The sequence below is a fragment of the Haplochromis burtoni genome, unplaced genomic scaffold, assembly GCF_018398535.1.
Source record: "Haplochromis burtoni strain Fernald_Lab_line unplaced genomic scaffold, NCSU_Asbu1 Contig_38, whole genome shotgun sequence".
NCBI classification, from domain to species: Eukaryota; Metazoa; Chordata; class Actinopteri; order Cichliformes; family Cichlidae; genus Haplochromis; species Haplochromis burtoni.
This window is the reverse complement of record NW_024582399.1, coordinates 1,134,415-1,155,474: the sequence shown is the minus strand read 5'-3', so window position 1 is coordinate 1,155,474 and position 21,060 is coordinate 1,134,415. Positions and strand designations below refer to the sequence as shown.

Below are 21,060 nucleotides of genomic sequence, written 5' to 3'. Positions count from 1 at the left end.
TGGTAGCATAAATCTGAGTACTTACGCTCTTAATATTTATACAAAGAAGTATTTTAGTGAAATATTGAACAAAAAGGCCAACCATACTCTTTCATGCCTTTCCTACCTGGCAGGACAAGGCAGGTTTATCCATGTTTCCAAGAAATCTTCAGTGGGTAAATATGGGTACCCACTGAAGGTCGGGTAAAAACCCACTAAAAGTGGGTAAAAATATCCACAATAAAACATTTAAAACTGTTGAACCATGATACAGTGTGAAAAACAATGGTTCAAATAGCAATATTTTCAAGTAAATTCACTTTTTAAAGAGAACAGTGCAGCAAAGCTTTTACCATAATTAGTCTTCCATCATTTTACGACTCTTTGGATTTCATTCTGTACATTCACGTGTGCTCTTTTGTATGTGTATAGTAAAGATTTTATGTACGATGTGACAGTGATTTAAATCATTTGTGCTGTTTTATTCTACCATCCAGAAGTGGAGATATGCACCGATTGAATGAAACAGATTTTGAGTGTTTTCCCCCCACAGGATTGTACAAAAAGCCTGAGCTTTGTAATTTTAAATGTAGCAACAAACTGAGCACTTGATCATTCAGTACGCTTACAGCTGAAAATATTTTTCTCCTGCTTGTCATCAGCTTTAAAAAACACGGTACCCCCCAGCCTCAGCGGCCACTCGAGGAGTCGTATGTCAACATGTTGTGCTGGTACTTCTTGACGAGCACAACAACTCCGATCACTGCCACTTCCTGTTTTTGAACGTGATTTGTATTGATTTCCATGTATAGTGTTCCCCTTGTGTGTCTCACTATCGAATCGTCTGATTCTTCCCCAATGGACACCTCTTGTGTTTTTACCTCTGTAATGATGGTAGTGCTGTTAGTCTTGCCTTTTTTGTGCACCAAATTAATAAACTTAGTTGATACCAGTGAGAATTTATGGCTTTTTAATTAATGCTGTGTTGTAAAATACAGAAAAAATACAACTTTGCAAGCAAAAATAAATCTCATACTTGCAGATTCAAGTCTTTTTTTTCTTTTTCTTTTTTACTTGATTTTGATTAAGGATTCATCTCCTGATGTTTAAAGAAACTGAAGTGCCTGATAGCACCTCGAAGTGAAGTCTGACTTTGCGGAGGTCTTCCTGTCACTGATTCTAAAAGTCAGGGGGTTGTAAACAACATATCCATCCAAGGGGCAGGAGTTGGACTACCAAAGGATCGGGTCCACACAGTCCACGTGGAGCTGAAATGTGTGTGCGCATGTGAAGTTGACTAAGGTGAAAATTTAGAATATGAAATAACAGTTTGATTAATGTTCGATTTTAATATGTAAAACTTTACACAGAAAAGTTTCACCTGAAAGGCCGTGTGATGCTAATTTTTAATGATTTCTTTCAACTGTTCTTTTTCTACGGTGGAATGATTGTACAGCTTAAATCTTTAATGTAACTCGTCATTGCTCTTTGCAGCATTAAAGTGATTGTTTGACAGCACTCATTGAATTGACCAATACTCAGAACAATGGGAAAGTTCAAGGAACTCCAAGTGACGATCCAAGAAAGAGAATTGTTGATTTACCCAAGTTGGGAATATTTTTTGGAGCCAACTGCAGATTCCAAGATCATCCATTTAACTCACTGTATGCAAGTACAGCTGTTATTAAGATCTATCACCATGTTTTAAAGGTCTGGAAGAAGACCCAAACTGTAAAGTATCATGACTGGTAAAGGTGAGGCTTTCAAACCTGAGAACACTGTACCAGCTGTCAAGCATGGTGGTGGTAGAATCGGAGGCCGTTTTGCTGCCAGTGGTAATGATACATTATACAAAATGGTTGGAATAATGAAGGGGGAGGACTCCAAATTCTTCACTTCAAATTAGCAGCTAGATGGTTGAAACTTGGACACAGTTGGGTGTTCCAACATGACAATGATCCCAAAAACATAAAAACTGGTTACAGAACAGATAAAGCAGGCTAACCCTGAGCTTCTAGAATGGCCTTCCCAAAGCTCCGACCTCAACCCTGTTGAAAATGTTTGAACTGAGCTTAAAAGCCTAGATTGTGCCAAGAAACCACCCAATTTAAATGAATTCTTCCTATTCTGCCAAGAAGAGCTGTTAGATCTGAGCCAGGATTATTCCAGAAGCTTGTTGGTGGCTACCAAAAGTGTCTGGTTGAGGTCCAACATGCTAAGAGACATTAAGCCACAAATTAATGGGAGTGTATATGTATAAAATTAAAGTTGTGCACACAGTTCTTGTTTTTTAAAGCTTTTATAGATAGAATTATATAACATACATTAACTTTTTCCACCACTAAAAAAAGAACAGTTCAAAGAAATCATTAAAAGCCCCCAAATACCATGAGATTCATGCCCATGGGTGAGTAAACGTTTCAAAGGTTTTTACAATCTTTGACCGACCAAAAGTCTGAAAGTAACTCACATTCATGTTCTCTGGGTAGTCTGACTTTCCACAGTAAAACCCTGAAATGATAAAGATTAAAAAGGTTGATTTAAGAGTCATGCTCATTTAGCCTTCCCACCCTGGAGTTTCCTGTTAGCAGCCTGTCATCACTGTTCCTGTTGGTAAAGCTACCGATTAGAATTTTTAGAAAGGATGCCATAACATAACTGCTGACTCTTTAGAGGGATAAAGGAGTTTTTGGAGAGGATTGTTAAGTAGTTCTCCTAAAAATGGGTAAAGAGAAAAATAAACACTATGTACTATGGACAAATCAATGCATTCAATTGTTACAGTCAGTGTTTGCCTTCACACAGTATTTAAAAAATATATTAAAATGCTCATCAATGGCTATTCCTTCCGTTGTGTCAGTGATACCAGCAGATGTGCTTGTAATGCTCCAGCTTCTTGGTGAACACAGGGCAGGAGTGGGTATGTGGGTCACCCAGGAACACCTGAGCATCGTGACAAAGAGCAGCACATTAGCAGGAAGGATGTGAGTCATTTCTGGAGCGCTACCAGCACGCATGTCGAATCACCTTGAAGTTTTTGCCCTCTCCCTCGTCTCTGAGCAGAAATACAGTCAGGACCGTAGGACCTCAGCAGTAACATGCTGGTGTTATGGGAGAATCACCACTTCACTGGGTGTGTTCCTCCACGCCATCTTCCTGAACATCCTGACCTGGCACAGCATGAACATAAGAGCACTGTGATTTGATGGGACTCTGCTGATATTTAGCCCAGATCCTGCAGTCATAGATGTGCAGTTTAAAAACACATATAGACTAAGTAATAAAACACAAAGTGACTCTGTTTCTCTACAAAATTCTCATATGAGTACAGAAGCTCTTTACAATTAATGATTTATTTCTATGTGACAAGTCAGGACTGATGGTTGTGCTGGCATTCAGGGTTAGGCTTGGCAGCATGAGTACAAGTATGACGTTTGGGACACTGTCATCTACACCTTCTAGAAATACGTTAGGATTAACACAGCTAAATGACAGGAATGTCTAAGATGTTAACACCCCCTGTGCTACAAAGACGCCATCTTTTAACCGCCATGTGGCAATTTCAAAAAAGTCTTATGTTTATTATAACTGCAGAACTACAGAGAGATAAATCTTTCGAGAACCATAAGCTGAATTTCATTTGAATAGATCAACTTATTTGGTATATGTTGTCATTCATGGCACAGTTTAAGAAGAAATGGCAAATTTGTGGGGAAACAACGAGAAAATTATGAACTAAAAAAATTTACACTCATAGGAAAAAAGGCTAACTCTTTTAGAAAATTTTATGGGGAAAAATGACATTAAAAAAACAAAACAAAACAAAACCCAGGACAAAATAATACATTTACAAAAAAATAGTTTTTACAAATTTACAAGACAAGAAATTGTAATTTGGAAATTTGTGAGAAACAAAGTGTAAGTTGGAGGAAAAACTGATCTACTTACAAGGAGAAAATATGAATTTATGAGAAAGACAAACATGCTCATATACTTTAATTTAAAAACTTGTTTGTTTGTTTCCTCAGGATTGGTCCTCCAGCCATTCATTTTATTCTTTTTCACCATCATCTTCCACATACACCTTAATTCTTCGATTGTTACCACTTGTGTGTTTGAAATAAAGTAAAATTCACGTGTATACAGCCTGTTTTTATTTCCTATTGAACTTAAGAATCCCAGGTTAAAGCACAGCTGACGTGACGTCCGTCTCTACGTTCGTTACTCGGTTAGTGCTACTATCACAAACAGCCTCTCTGGAGCCAAACTGCTGGATTAAACAACCCGCGACCTTTTGTATACCCGTTTTTGTCGGTAAAACTCTAAGTAGCAGCCGCAGCCGCTTCACAATCCATGCTAGGTAATGACACGGTTGTCATGGAAACAAGACTCCTGCTGGGCTCCTCCGCTGGAAGGTCCCACCGCTGACCGCTTACCAGGGTTCCAGAGAAACACCTTGAAAGCCCTTCAGAAAGTCTGGAAAACTGTTGCGCAAGAGCACTTCAGAAACATATTTTAAAAACTATTAACGGTCTGGCTGCTTGGAAGCAAAGTATGAAGAAGTCAGGACTGAGCTGTTCGCCTGGCTTTACAGCGCAGTGACTCCCCCGTGTGGCCAGATGGGTCATTGCAGATAAACGGCAGCCTGAGTGGAAAACACAAGCAGTCATAAAATCAGGGGCTGATCTAGAGAAATTTTCTTAGGGTGGCACGAGGGTGGCGTGGAAATCAAATGGGGTGGCCAAATCAAAGCCTTTAAAACAAACACACACACACACACACACACACACACACACACACACACACACACACACACACGGTTAAAATGATTCAAAGGAAGTATGTATACGTGTTTAATATAAATGTAGCCTATAATTTAATTATTTTCTGTAGCAAACACAAGTAAACATTTCAGTTACATAAAGTTTGTGAATTTTTGGTTTTTATATACTGTATAGCCTGTATAATAAATAAATATGTAGCCCAATAAGTATAAAATCCAGAAAGCTACACAACATGGGGCAGTTCATTTACAAACACATGTCTAAGTGTCAAACTTTTTTTCTTAGAAAAAATCTAATTGATGCATGCTTAAATTTACACAAAATGTAACAAATCTACACTGCCATGAACAAGAATTTAAACCTAATTTTTCATGACTTGTTGCGTTAACCCTCTGATGTCCAAAATGTAATTCGCCATTTTTGACTACTTTTGATTTGACATTTGCATTTCACCTTCAAATTGTTCTTTTGTTTGTGTTTGGTTTTTTCCTTGCTTGTGTCATTCTTTTCACCTCAGCCTCACGTCTGAATTTACAGTTATTTTTTCATTGACATATTGTATTAACACAACTGATCTGAAATCACACAAAAAACAAAAATCCTAGTAGTACTTATATTTTTTTTTACTGTAAAAACCACAGACATGTTTAGTAAATTATTTTCACAACTTGAAATGCAAATATAAGTTGTAAATTTTGAAAAATTTCTGCACAACTTTTCTAAACAATAAAGTTATATACAACTATTTATCTAAAAATGTAGCCACTCCTTCTGGAACAAGAAATAATGCTTCTGTGCTGTGGGCTGAACCATTTGTTAATGGGGGAGGGGGGGTATCACTATGTAATATATTCAGTTTTAGAATTTACATTCAGTGTTAACTGTTGCTAGGCCCAATGTTATCTTGTTTTAATAAACAACACTGTCATATGCAAAACTAGGGTGGCACAAGATCATTTTAGGGTGGCACATGCCACCCCATGCCACCCTTCTAGATCCACCTGTGACAGATATTGCTGATTTATTATGTTAAAAGCAGAGCTGGATAAGAATTTAAGCATTACCTTGTGATGGGAAGATATTTTGCAAAAACTAAAAAGTATTTAATTTTTGAAATAAATATGCAAATAAGTTGGGTTTTTTGTTTTTGTTTTTTAGAAAAAAGGATAAATCTAAATTTAAGCCCAGACTTTGACTCTGCCACTCCAAAACCATAATTTTGTGGTTTTGAATCATTCTGAGGTGGACTTTTCAGATCATTGTCCTGCTGTATCACCAGTGTTGGGACTAGCGTGTTATTAAGTAACGTGTTACAGTAACTACGTTATTATTGTGGTAACGAGCACGGTAACTAGTTATTATGCCAAAACCAGGAACGCGTTACTCGTTACTGGGATTTAGATAGGCTCGTTATTCGTTACTTCGTGTGGTGGCTATCGCGGAGCTTCCACAGATTCAATAACATTAGCAAGTGGTGGAGGCCAGCAGGTGGATGAGGGAAAGGGGAGGCAAGAGGAGAGACCCGAGGCAGCCGCCGGTCCAAGTGTGAACTGAACTTCAGGTAAGAAGTTATGACCTGCAGTCTCTCTGGGTCAGATATGAACCAAGTTTAGGTGAAGTTTATTTTCGTTATGCTGACTTTTTCGTACTGCGTGCTAGCTAGCATGACGGAGTTTCTATACAGCTGGGTGGTGCTATGATGTTAATGATGTTGAACTTTATTTTGTTCATACGGTTAATTATTAGAGTTGCCAGCCGTCCTGTAAAAAACAGAATCGTCTGTATTCAGAGAAAATATTTCGCGTTTCGTATTGAGGTGAAAAGAAACACAGTTTGTCCCGGACTTCAGCTACAATGAAAAAGACACAAATCTGGAGTTAATCTGTCTTTGCTGCACAGCTGCCTCTTCTTCTCTCATTCTCTCCCGTTTCTACTTCAGTCATGAAACTGATCAATGATCAGCTGATCAGCTTTTCTCTCGTTTGTTTATCGCCCACTTTGCGCCAGAAAGAAGAAACCAGCGGATGTCGCGCTAAACAACGGCAGCACTTTTAAGCTTGATCAGCTGTTGTTAGAATTTATTTAATATTAATTTCTAGTATCAGCTGATGTTTGCTGGAGCCACAGCTGTAAAGCTGCTGGTCATGATATGGTTTGGTTATCTGGTGAGAGGGAAACATGAAGATGAAACCAGGAGATGTCCTTACTGGATCATCAGAGCTGAACAGGTGATGGAGAAACAGGTTTAGCTTTTAGGTGACATGAATGAGTTGAAGGGAAGTTATGAACTGTTTCTGAGAGACAAATAACCCCAGGATCCTTTTCTGTGTAGCTGACAGCTGGTAACTGTGCAGGGGCGGGTCTAGCAAAGTGTTGCCAGGGGGGGCCAGGTAGGGCATTAACAGGGAAAGGGGGGCACAAAGAAATACTTTTCTTTCTTATTCTCATTTAAAATATCTAGCTTTAAAAAATAATTATCTGAGTCTTACAACAAACGATTGATAGATTGAAGCATATATACCATCAAAACAGTGAACATCACTGTCACAACAGTGTTTGTTTTCATTCAAAAGCTTTATGATTATTCCTATAATGGTGGGCCGGTCTCTAGTCAAAATACCCGGGCCAATTTTTTGTCCCAGTCCATCCCTGTATGCAGCTCATCTGCAGTCTGGTGTTACCTACATCTTCCTATTCAGAAGGCAGAATTTCTGAGTTCTGAGTACAATCGAAAGCACCACGACTGCAGTTTTTGTGTTGGATGTAAAAAGCGCACATGACGCTGTGACGTAGGCTAGAATCATGGCAGCAGTCAATGACGGTCCAGGCGAGGGATTTCTCTTGTGTAAATATGCACAGTGCACTTGTGGCAAGTAAGCAAGCTAGAAGACTGCAATCTTGCTGGGTATCCAGTTATGGAAGCAACACATTAACAAGAGAATTCTGAGTAAAACCAAAGTTACTTTCCCTAGTAACTAGTTACTTTGAAAGTAACGAGTAACTTGAAGTAACTGAGTTACTTTTAAGTAACTAGTAATGTAACTAAGTTACTAATTTAAAGTAACTTACCCAACATTGTGTATAACCCAAGTGCTCTTGAGCTTCAGAGCATAAACTGATGGTCAGACATCCTCCTTCAGAGCAGAATTCGAGGTTCCATCAGTTACAGCAAGTCATCCTGAAGCAGCCCCATCACACTACTACCACCATGTTTGACTGTTGCTGTGATGTTCTTTTTATGAAATGCTGTTAGTTTGATGTCAGATGTAACGGGACTTAAACCTTCCAGAAAGTTCAGTTTTTGTTTCGTCAGTCCACAGAATATTTTCTTGGGGATCATCAAGATGTTTTTAGTAAATGTGAGACTGAGACAAACTTTTGTGATCTTTTTGGTCAGCAGTGGTTTTCTCCTTGAACTCTTGCATGGAGGCCATTTTTGCCCAGTCTCTGTCTCACTGTTGAAACATGAACTCTGACCTTAGCTGAGACTAGTGAGGCCTGCAGTTCTTTAGCTGTTGTTCTGAGTTCTTTTGTGACCTCCTGGATGAGTCGTCGATGCATCCTTGGAGTAATTTTGGTGGGCTGGTCACTCCTGGGAAGCTTCAGCACTGTCCCAAGTTTTCTTTATGTGTGTATGCCTCTCACTGTGGTTCACTGGAGTCAGAAATGGCTTTGTGACCTTTCCTAAACTGACAGATGTCACTGGCTTTGTTTCTCAGCTGTTTCTTTGCATCATGGCCTGATGTGTTGTTGTTTGTGATCTTTTAGCCTGTTTCACTTTGTCAGACTGGTTCCGTTTAACAGATTGATTCAGCAGGTCTGGCAGTAATCTGAGTATGGCTCATGAAACTGAACTGAAAGCTTTCCAAAATGTGGTTAGTCACATTATTAATCAAGGGGGTGTTACTTTGTCCCCCCCCCCCAATCTTCGGTGTATTGGGAAATTAACAAGTGCAAATATAGGTTTATTAAAACTAAGTCTATTTGTATTTGTTTGCATTTGTATTCATTTGGACAGAAGTCAAACACAGTTGCAGATTTTCTGATATTCTTCATCTTTATTGTAGAACAGAAATTATGCATCCTTCATATCGATTACATCAGTACTGGAAGTGGAAGTGAGGCAGTGCTTTTCTATAATAAAAAATAAAAACATTTCTAAGCAATGTGTACAGTACCTAAAAAACAGTCATTCCACTAAGGTCTTCGTCTTTCTTTTTCAGGACGGAGCTACTGTTTGTTAGTGTGACATTCAGTCACTCAGTCTACCTCCACGATAATCTAATCTAAAACCTCTACAGCAGGAACCAGGCCACATGATGGTGAAATTATACAGTCTCTCATCACAGTATCTTCACTGTACTCAGTTTGATCGCATAGCAGTCCTCTGATCTCCTCCAGTCAGGTCTCCACTTTGCCAAAGGTGCCGTCGGGCGGTCGGTAGTGTCTGGGGAAGGCCTTGAGCTGCAGCGAGTTAAACGCGTACTTTCGGCATCCGACGTTCTTCACAGTGTTTTCTCGCCTACAGCCCTCGCTGAGGAGACAGGAGGAGGAGGAGACAGAGGGGAGAGAGGGCGTTCACAGGCAGAATGAGAGCAAAAGGAAAAAAAAAAAAAGCAGAAATGATGACTTGTGCACATGATGAGAAGAAAAGATGAAAATGATCATTCAACCATGAGTGCAAAGGACTAAGAGTTCTGTTAGAGGACACACGTCTCTTCATATGAAGTCAAAGAGAAACTCTTGTTGATGGATTGAAATTCTGGGATAAACTCAATTTTGTGAACTTGTAAAACTAACATTATTTTCAAAAGGAAATGGATTTAAATATTAAACAAAGTTAAAATATTATAAAAATCTATTCTATTATTTTTCCTGGTTACCATGAAAATTAAAGGTAACTTTAGTTGTTGTGATGCTGTGACTCCTCAGCCTTTTTTTTTTTTTTTTTTTTTTTTTTTAAATCCAGAGCTGTCCACATAAGGTTTGAATGTGACTGAGAAGTGCTCACTGTGTGGTCGATTTACAACATCGATACCAATAAAAAAAAAAAAAAAAAAAAAAAAAAAAAAAATTTAAATCACATTATATTCAGTAAGACTCAAAACTAGAGACCAGTGAACACATTTCTGATAGTTTTGTGATTATGAAGCAGGAGATTGAATGAGAAGCAGGGTCAATTTTGTCACAGATGTCTGTAGAATGACTGATTTTTATAGGCACAGGAGTAGAAAGAATGCAGGATGGAGACAATGGATGAAAACATGTTTTACAGGTTTTATATCTAATCTTTATATCAATCTAATCTACCATGCAGACAGGCAGTCAGATCACTAAATGTAATGTTAGTACAAATGACAGAAAATAAGACTGAAACTTTAATTTAAAAACGTTCAACAAAACAAACAAACAAACAAACAAACAAAAAAAAAAGCATCCGTCTCAACCCGAGAACACTAACGTCAGGTAATTTTCACCAACGTGATATTAGCTACGTGATTTTCATTGCGGTGCATTAGAGCCTGGAGGGTCCCGCCATGATTCCTTTATTTTGTTTTGAGACGTTGCATAGAGGTTACGTAGAGAAAGGAGAGTACTGTTGATGTTAAGTATGTTTTAACAGTATATCAAGTAAAATAGACCCAATGTTAGTGACAAAAAAAAGCACATTAGGGTTCAAGGGTTAAAAAAAATGTATTTTTTATTATATAAAAAAAATAAATAAATAAAAAAAGCCTATGGATTATTTCACAATAGCAATTCCTGCTTATGACCAGCGGAGGTCAGTAAGTTTACACTCTTTCAAATTTACTCTAGAAAGGCTCAGGTGAAGCAGTCATATTTTAAAGCAGGCATGGTGGAACTCCAGGCCTCAAGGGCCGGTGTCCTGCAGGTTTTAGATATCACCCTAGGTCAACCCATCTGAATCAAATGATTAGTTTGTTACCAGCCCTCTGGAGAACTTCAAGACATGTTGAGGAGGTCATTTAGCCATTTGAATCAGCTGTTTTGGATGAAGGACACATCTAAAACCTGCAGGACACCGGTCCTTGAGGCCTGGAGTTCCCCCACGCCTTAAAGATCTCTGGTTTGAGACCAGGAGGAGAGACACTCATCCTCAGGGGGGTCACAAGCCAGTCACCACTAAGGCAGCAGCCCAAAACATGTTTCTTAACCTGATAAACAGCATGACTGCTGCCGAATTAAAAAAAAAAAAAATCCATTCATAGACACAACAAATACACATTATGACACATGGACTGACAAACACATGAATAAATAGATAAACGACCTCCAAATTGTCTGCTACCAGCTGGATAATCACATTTGTCTCTTTATTCAGAGCACAGCTGAAGCATGTTCAAGGATAGCCATGTAGAACCTGACACGTTAAAGCAGGTTAGAATAAGATGAGAGTGCACAACTTTAAAGACTATAAAATATCACACGGTTTACATTCTGCAGGTGGATGCAGGAAGCATTTATTTGAGAGGGAAAAGGGGAGGTTTTCTGGGGTTCACGATACTCAGCGAGATAAAAAGCCTTTGGACGTGAACAAGAACAGAAAATCTGGTACCATGATTTCCTGCTGTTTGCAAACTTAAACAACAAGAGAGCCACAAAACCAGTGCAAGTCCTTCAAAACGAGGTTTGAAAACACCTGCAAACAGAGAAGCAATCAAATCCACAGCTAACAGTCACAACACAACAAAATACATATAAATATGCATATCACAGGGAACTCAACAACAGTCATGTTCAGGTGTGACCAAGAGTAATGACAGCGTGACAGTTATGGCACAAGCATTATAATAATCAATATATACACACTCTACTTTGGAATAACCGCAGACTATATATATATGTATACATATAGCAGACAACAATATGATAAATAAAGCATTTTGGCAATACAGGCATTTAAATATAGTTTATCTACAGCAGTACAAATATATTTTCTGATATATCTGATTTCCTAAAAATAAATAAATAAATAAAGCAAAGGAAAAGGCAAACTGATGTTTTCTCTTCAGGTGGATAATATAACATTAGATTTATTTTTGTAGGAAGCACTTTAGGGTAGTTACACCTGCAGGTATAGTGGGACTCAATGTTCAAAGTATCTGAAACCATTATCCCTCACTGGCATTTAGTCTTGATCAAACTTCCACAACTTTTTACCATTTCCCAATAATACTTACATTCCTACTGCTCAGCGATGATAAGTTTTGATATTATTTTATTTTTGAATAAATGCTAAGCTCACAGAGGTAGTTCAACAGATGATAAGAAAGCAATAACCTTAAAACTAATGCTAAAAACCTCAAAAGCGGCGTATAATCACTTAAATTGAGACAATTTGTAGTTGCATTGTTGCTGGATTTGAGCTAAAAAAAAAAAAAAAAAAAGTTGACCCCACACTCACATTAGCATGCTAAGCTTCCGCCCGCAGATAGTTAGCTTTAGTTAGCTATATTGTTTATAAAAAAACAAACAAACATATTTTATATTAATTAAAGATTTTAAAAAAAAAAGAGCTTTAAGGGTGCTGGTGGATTTTCAAAATACCTTTTGTAGCTTTTCACAAAGCCTTTTACCCAGCTTTATTTTTAGTCTTACTTTAAAACATTAAGCTAGCTTACAGCTAATAGACAAAATGGGTAAAAAGGAATAAAATGCTAGCCTGGCTGAGTTCAAAAGAAACAAAATCCACCAACCAGCAGCTTTAAAGACTAAAGGCCCTTTCCTTTATGAGCAAAAAAGTTAGGACACAACATAAAATGTAAATAAAAACATATGATGACTTACAAATCTCATAAACTCCCATTTTCTTTACATAGGAAAAATATGTTTAAACTGAGAAAATGTACCATTATAGACGGGCAGAGTTTCTCAGAAGTAAATGGACTCTCCCAAAAGTCTAAAAGTTAGTTTCCTCAGTTTACAGATATTTATAGACTGCTAAAGCAGAGGGGATGCTGCACAGCAGTAAACACTGCCCTGTGTCATGTTGCTACCATCAAATTCAATTTAAGCTAATATTTTTATTTCTCAGTTTAAACTTTGTATGTTTTCTCTGTTGTACTGTGAATAAAATATCAATGTGAGATTTACAAATCATTGTATTCTGTCTATATTCACATTTTACACAGTATCCCAACTGTAATTACATTAACAATGTAAGATTGTTAAATATTTAAAGAATAAAAACAACTTTTAGTTTTATAAGATTAGCTAAATTAAGCTAACTAGCCGCTTTATTAAAAATGGTACCAATCGTCTCACTAACCTTCCAGGAAGTAAATCCCCAAATTTAATATTATTCTTTTAATATAAAGCACAAGACTGATATTTTACTGAAATTACTACACGTATACTGCATTTCCTGTGACACAAAACATTTCTCAAAGCAGTCTGAAAGATGTTCAATATTTTCAGGATCCAAAAGAAAGCATACAGGAAGGATCATTTTACTGTAGTATGTGACTGATGACTTAGAGGTCATCAGCATGGGTAAGCTCCCCAAAGGAAGCTATTTTAGTCTGATCCATTTCCATACTGGGTCGATCTTAATGAGGCAGAGCCTCTGAACTCTAGGGAGGCGACCGATGCTGATGGTTAGCTTTACAAGCAAAGATATTGATTTTTACATTACAGATTTCCAATATGTAAAACAATCTAAGTGCTTCTGGTTTCTAACACAGTTTCCACATACATTGTTAAAGAGGACCTACTATGCTTGTTTCCAGCTCTATGATTTTATTGGCACACTGTATTAGAGTAGCTATGGATGGCTCACAGTTCAGATATACTTAATATTTCACAGAGGTCCCTCAGTTTATCTTCTGTCCCTAACTTTCTCTTTAAGGCTACAGTCACACAGGCCTAGAGACTGGTCAGCAACCCCTGACAGGTTTCAAAGGAAAATCATCTATTTCTTGACATATTTGATGAGGTTGCTGGCTATCATTGCATGAAGTCAGCTGCAACAAAATCCTCTCTGCGATTGCTTTGGTCTGTCCTCGTTCCGCGCTCAGTTATCCAGGTAAGAAAAGTCCAGACAGCTGACTCTGTTCATCTGGATGTAGCTTCCCAGTCTTCAACTAGCCACTGCAAGTTCAATGCCCACAGTTGTCATAATTTTGGTTGTGCTACAGTCTGTAACCTTATCCCTAGTGCAACTGTAGTTTTAAAACTGAAACCAACAACTTTTACTTTGAAGGCAAATTTTCTGAGTTTCTGGTTTGAATGAAACATGAAAAGTTACAATCTGCTCAGAACCAAAGCAATGACAAGGAGGTTTTCAGTAGGGCACCATATACTTTACAACCTAGCAACAACAAGCAACCCCCAGCAATCAATCACCAACTGGTTAGAGAATACACCCTTTCCCCTTCCAATTAGGGGGTAACTAGCCATCAGTGTGACTGCATGAACAGGGTTAACAATCAATTTCCACTTGCGAATGCCGACAAGCACTCGCAGTTAGTTAGGGAACCCTAATTTTTCCCCAGTGAACTGTGGTTACCAGGCATTGGCAACTGTTCTCTAAGCCTGGGTGATTGAGACCTAAGAGCACCCTCACCTGAAAGTCCACGGGTTTTAAAAGTGGCAGTTTTGATTTTCCTGAGGGAGACGCTCTAATGACTCATTGAGTGACGTCACTGACGAGCCAATAGGTGGCATGCAGTCTGTTGATGTCACATTTTTAGATCGCCCTGGATCGCTTGGAACCCTGAGCAAGTAGGTGCTAAAAAAAAAACCAAAAAAAAAAAAACCAGTACCTGGTACCAGGTACCACCTAATGGAAAACCCAGTAAATAGTAGCGAGACGACACGAGTAGGCACTAATGGAAAAGGGGCTATATATATTTAAAACTAAATAAGAAAAAAAGCAAAGTAGGTCCCGTTTACTTCATTCTCAATATAACCAAAATATCATGGAAGCCATGGAGTTAGTAACTGGGAAATAAGGCTCTTCATAATAATACAATGATATAATTAACAGTGGGCATATCAAACATCAAAACAACATTCTTATAGGAAGCTCTATTAAAAGTGCATAAAGTTAGATAAAATCAAGAAGATGATTAACTGATGATCCAGTGGCTTAATTAGTTGGCATGTATTTTTATTATTTTAGCCATTTATTAAACATGAATGCCAAATATTTGTGTTTTTAATGGTAAATTTGCTATTTTAAAAATATGTTAGTAAGCAAATTATCTTTGGGTTCTGGACTGTTGGCAAGGTAAGACTAGAAACAACAGTTAATCAGCTAACAGAAATCATCACATTGGGATCTTTATTTGACACAAGAATGCCTGAAACAAGAGGGACACACACTGCATTGTGTATTGGTCCCTTGTTTCTAGGATGCATAAGCCAAAATGAATGCAGACATCCCATCTTTAATAGCCTAAACTCTTTGCATCTTAACACCTCACATTACTCATCAAACACTCTACTGTCTCTATAAAGCTCATGTAAACATATCGGCTGGTACAGATAAATGCTCTAAAGGGTTCACAAGCTGCAGCAATGCAAACACATTTCCCCTGAATATCCTACAATCATACATTCCAGTTACAAGCTGCATCCTGAAGTACGCAGAGATCAGTTCTGTCAGTCGGTGAGACAGAGCTGATCTCGACTGCATTGTCCTGAAAGCTGCAGAGCAGATGTGGGTCGAATCGCTGACTTACTGCATCTATTTTGGCACACTGGGACCAATTAAAGTGTTTGAAGAGAGCCATCGCTGGCCAGTCTCAGCCTCTGGGCAGGTGAACACCAGGATGTGACGGTGTCTTATAAATGAACTGAACCCATAAATAACACTCAGCCAGACTGGAAAAACCTGAGTCCATGAAGAGATAAAAGAATGACAAAACAGCCACTCATGCCTAAACTTTAAACTTGAGAGGGTCACTTTAATGATAATGAGCAAATCCAGGCTACAGGACTTTTTTTGTTTTGGCAGTAAAGACAGTAAAAGATAATTAAAAGTATTCTGGTTAATTATGGGTCATATTATTGCTGTGTAGTCTGACTTGAATTTTAACTGATCAAAGGGGTACAATTCAAAATGTTGCTTTTAGTTAAATATGTGATTCTTTTAATAAATATTACTAGCATTAGGAGCTAATACTGTGATGGCGATGACGGCGACATCCTGCCAGACGTACGAGCCAGGATTAATGAGGCCTGGATGAAGTGGCGTCAAGTCACTGGTGTCCTGTGCGACCGATGAATGCCCGACCACCTCAAGTCAAAGATCTACAAGAGTGTAGTGCGCCCTGTGGCCCTTTATGGATCAGAGTGTTGGCCAGCCACCGCAAAGCACGAACACAATGGAAATGCGGATGCTGCGATGGTGCCTGGGCCTGACACAATAGGACCACGTCACGAACATCGACATCCGGAAGCGGCTGGGTATTGCACCAATCACAGAGAAGATGCAAGGAGTGCAATTGCGATGATATGGGCACGTGGTCAGAGGTGATTAAAACTCTGTGGCAAGAACAGCACTGCGACGGCGACCAAGGGGCAGACCAAAAAGGTGATGGATGGACCAAATTAAAGGCAACGTGAAGAAGATCAGTGCCAACCTGAACGACGCCCTTGGCCGTGCCAAATGGAGGCGGCTTTGCAGAAAAGCAGACCCCGCAGAGTGGGAATAACGCTAGGAGGAAGAAAAAGAAGAGGAGCTAATACTGTGACTACTGTAATCAAAGTTTTTGCTCCATTTTTGGTCTCCACCAGCTCATGGGGGAAACAGCTGACACTAAAGAGCAGCAGGAGAAAAGTAAAACAGTAAAGCTGTGCAATGCAAATACAAAACACTGGACTCAAAGACAGTAAATTGTGCCACTAAAGTATAGGCCTGAACATACCTACATACGTACCTATGAAAGGCAGAAGAGGAAGTAGTTCCTTCCAATGTAGACAATCCGAATGATATAGTTTCTTTCCACTGTGTTCCTGTTAATGATAAACTACAAATTTACCCTAAATTACTAAAATATCGATATTTTAATGTGAGAATCGATTCTAGAACATAAATGACTGGTATCGGAGGAATCGATATTTCAGTATCGCCATCACTACTAAATGAGCATTTCGACATTGAATCTACTAAGCAGGGCAGCTTTAATTTTAATAAGGAATTAATTAAAGAGAAACTCAAAGTTTTTTTTAGTTTACATTAGTTGTAGTTATTTTTATTTTGCTAACTTTTACAGCAGACATTTATCATATTTAGACTTAAATTAAGACCAAATTAACTGCAAAGACATTTCCAGTGTATTGTTATTTATTTTAAGGCAGCTATGTGGTTGCATCATTTCAAGTAGTTTTCTTTTTCAAAAGTCTAGTTGTTCATTTTATTCCAGTTAACTAAATATTTTTTTCCACATCTATTTTTTAACACTGGTTTGAACGTAAAAAATAACAGCTTTCATATTGATGTTACTTATTTTGGCACGCTCTACACTCCATATAAGACTGTTAGATTGTTCCGTCTACTAGCGACAATATTTCAGCTTTTATGATTTTATTTTTATTTTTGTGGGTGTGCTAGGAGTTCGAAATACTGCTTGTACTTGTGCCAATACGCATTTAGTCGACACAGTTCAGAGCAGTATTCCTGCTCAGTGAACTCCTCTTAAAATGGGTCACACATGTCACGGGACTTTTTGTTTAAGGCTAAATGAATGTGAACTAGCATAGTTTTCATATCAGCAGCACAAGTGTTTAATGTCCATCAAGTAAACGATCAGTTAATGGGTTCAGTTCATTTTTTCTGATTAAACAGGGCTATCAGGTGATTCCTAACACTAACACTGCCTCACATAAACATTTCAATAGGCTGGATCTAAACAAAGACAGAGACAGACCCGGATCTGCTGGAAAGTGCAAAAGCTCAGGCAGAAGCAGGAAAATGCTTCCACCGTCTATAAAGAAGCAGGAAGACCAAAAGAAACAAAAACAAGCAAATGCTGCCTTAAAAATATATATCTAAGCAAGTGCGTACTTGCTTCATTTGGCACGAGATAAAAGCTTTAGGTTCCTCCACATTAGCGTGTAGGGCAAGTGCAAAAGCACATGGAAGACAATGATAAATCAAATGTTCCAGAAAATGTTTTGATGATATAAGCTGTTTGCGCTGAGCTTAAATCATGAATAAAATAATCATCTGATTGCTACTGTGGGTCTTTCCTGAAAGCAAAGTTTAGATATCATCTGCTTATCCTTATACACATTATACACTCTTTACAATAAACTGTCACCTTCCACCAGTGAAGGGTAAGGCAGAGTACTAACTGACCATCACAAAGGAGCAAAATATGTCCATCAGAGGGCGCTATACACTAAGAAAGAAGTAATACACTCTCATTAGGCAGTACTGGAAGTGGATAATCCTGTGAGTTACTAAAGGTAATATCTTAATGTCTTTTAATGGCTTTGTGTTATATGTTCACACGGAGCCAGCCAGATTTTTTTTGAAAGTCCTCTTTTTGGCAAATACCGTCCATGCGGACAAAACTGAGCTTTTCAGATACACTGAATCTGAAAATTGCAGCGTTAGTTTCTGTAAAGTCTTAGAAAAATGCATGTTTGGTTAAACCTCAGTAAAGAAAACAGAATTGGAGATTTAGGACATCGTAATGGTTAAAATTTAGTATTTCACATAAAAGCCCAAAAAAAGGATTAATCACGTGGCAGCGTTTTGGACTGTAGTGACAAGTGAATCGTGAGTTTAAAACAGCAGTGTCTGCTATCTTAATCCTGGACAAAAAAAAAAAAAAAAAAAAAAAAAAAGGGAAGAGAAGAGAAGAGAAGGAAATAATCTGGGTAATTTCGGCGTGTACACGTGGACGAATATCATCCTAAAAAAAAAACAAAAAAAAACACATGAATGGAATCATGTAGAATTCACATTCAGCAGGCTTAGTGTGAACATGGCATGTGGCCTCACACTCAAATGTAGGCAACATAATTAATATATCAGGAGTGTCAAACAAGTGGGATAGAACTAGGCCAGTAAGACCTCAGGCACACAGAACTAGAAACCAGTTGGTGAATCCCTGGCAACCACAGGTTGCTAGGGAAAAATGTGCATTACTGAATAGGTTGCCAAGTGGTTGCAAAGACGTACACGGTGCTGCGCTACAAACGTCACTGTTGTAGCTGCTACTGGATAGCCAGGAGTCACTCATATTTTGCAAGTGAGACAACTTGTCTGCAACTGCTTACTAAGCAGCAGTGAAACTGAAAGGTGTAAAACTTGTAATGGAGACAAAAAAAATGTCATCTGAACATTTCAAAAGGCCCACCAAAGTGGGTGCTGCACATTTTTCCATAACTATTGGTGGTTGACAGGCAGGGGTCGCTAGACCTGCAAGACTGAGGACGTCTTCTCGTTGTACTCTGTCCTTAACCTCCAGACACCCGAGCTCTCGTTAGGGATGCATTTTTAATTTTTCTTAGCGATTTACGATTAGCTGGACCTAATCTTAACTCCACTATTTCTTTGACAGCCCAACAGAATAAAGTAATCATTGTTTTTTTTGAAAAGATAAACACTTTATTAAGAAGAATGAAAAGTAAATATGTTACCATATATCCCTGTATGATGATGCAGGGTCTCAGGAGTTCAAGATATCACAGAGAGTTTATCAGATTTATAAATCAGATCAATTCATTACATTAAGAACAATTTGGAGGTTTAGGGGAGTGGGAAGAGGTTAGCCTTCTGGTCCTGTTAGGATCACAGGATTGGGTTAGTGGCCCACGAATAAGATGAGTTTGACACCCCTGAGCTATGACAGGTTTTTAATAGAAAAAAGAAAAAGATGTTTAAAGAATAGAAAAGAAAGAAAAAGCCCAAAGCGTGGCTGCTGATAAGTGGGACGTAAGTCGCGTACAGCCCTTAGTGAGGGTGGGACAGTGTGTGTGAGCTGATTACACCCCTCTCACAGGTCAGTGGCACAGTTTCAGAAACACCCCGGGGAGTCAGCGTGGAGAGTCCCCGCCCACCCTCGCAGTACGTTTGACATTTGGTCACTTCCAGCGTAGAGCTGCTCGCTCAGCTGCAGCGCAGTTTGGCCAGGAAGTAGGCCATGCTGAGGAAGATCCACACCACCAGGAGGTTGGGGCTGAGGGCCAGCAGGGGCAGGGAGTACATGAGGCTGGGGTCCAGCCGGAAGTCACGCACTGGCAGCAAGCCGCTCAGGTTCTTCTGGATCACCCCCTCCCTCGTGCCAATGCTGCCGAGCCACGGGGACGGGAAGAGGAAGAAGAGGAGAAGGAGGAGGAGGTGGTTGTGTGAAGCAGCAAACAAGGCAGGGGGAAGGAGGGAGGAAAAGAGGGGGAAATAAAGATAAGAGGGACGGAGGAGGAAGGAGAAGAAATAAGGAGGAAATTGCAAGAAGGGAGGAGGAAAGGTGAAGGAGGAGGCCAAAATAAACAGATGGAGTGTGAGTGCACACAAGTGCGACGGCAAATTAACACGTGACCAAAAAAAAAAAAAATCAGAGTGACAGTGAATAAGCCACATCCACAATGACCGGAGGCATTTTAGACCAAAATAAAAGCAATAATATCAAGGCGACGACAAATGGGCGGACGGAGTAGAAATCAACAACACAACAACCCCGCAAAACATGAGCCAATCACAGGAGCAAAATAGCAATCATGTAACGGGAAACAAGAGGAGGAGGAAACAGGAGGAGGAGAGAGAAAAGAGAGAAATTAAGAAAGGGAAAGAAGGTAAGAAAACACAGCAATGGCTCTCCATGTTTATATACTCTAAGACATGGGTGGAGGAAGGAGGGACAGATGGAGGGAAAAGACTGGAAAAAACACCCTTTTATTGAAGGAGTAAAGCTTAAAGGAAGAACTTCAGACTATAAATGATAAAGATGGCATCCTATTAGAGGTAACATGCAATAAGGGTGTCTTATCCATTTACTTCATCCACTTTAAACCACTTAGTGCAGATAGCTGGGGATAAAAGAGGGAGTGAAGGGGGCCGATATCTCCAAGCATTGTTTAGCATGCTTCTGAGCTCCAACATAATAAAACAAATTCTAAAAATGATCGGATTTCATGCGCGTCGGCTGGTGAGGAGGAGGAGAGGAAAAAGGGGAGAGGAAGAAAGATGAAGAGACATCATATCATGCGAGTATCTGCAGGACTTTATTGTAGACAGGCGTGTTTCCATCTTTAACAGAAATATTCACAACAGGAAGTCACACAACCGTCGACAGAGAAAGTAACAAACACTTTCAGAGGC

General features: G+C 39.0%; 1 protein-coding gene and 1 long non-coding RNA gene across 18 annotated transcripts in view; both read right to left on the bottom strand.

The window, feature by feature from the left end:
• Positions 1–1,015: 1,015 nt before the first annotated feature.
• LOC102307935 lies at positions 1,016–4,720 on the bottom strand. Its single transcript, XR_315644.3, has 3 exons — positions 4,416–4,720; positions 3,007–3,149; positions 1,016–2,922 (listed from the first exon to the last, which is right to left on the bottom strand). It is a non-coding gene; the product is annotated as an uncharacterized LOC102307935 (long non-coding RNA).
• A 4,081-nt stretch (positions 4,721–8,801) lies between these two features.
• LOC102305355 (inositol polyphosphate-4-phosphatase type I A) overlaps positions 8,802–21,060 on the bottom strand; it is an 89,893-nt gene continuing 77,634 nt past the window's right edge. For 11 of the 17 annotated variants that reach the window (XM_042219799.1, XM_005920141.3, XM_005920146.3 and 8 more), the window contains one exon: positions 12,143–20,032. In XM_042219799.1, the coding sequence (XP_042075733.1) occupies positions 19,852–20,032 (181 nt within the window). In that variant the 3' untranslated portion in view covers positions 12,143–19,851. Of the gene's footprint in view, positions 9,298–12,142; positions 20,033–21,060 lie in introns of those variants that run through there. The other 6 variants (XM_042219803.1, XM_005920150.3, XM_005920151.3 and 3 more) reach the window with 1 other exon arrangement.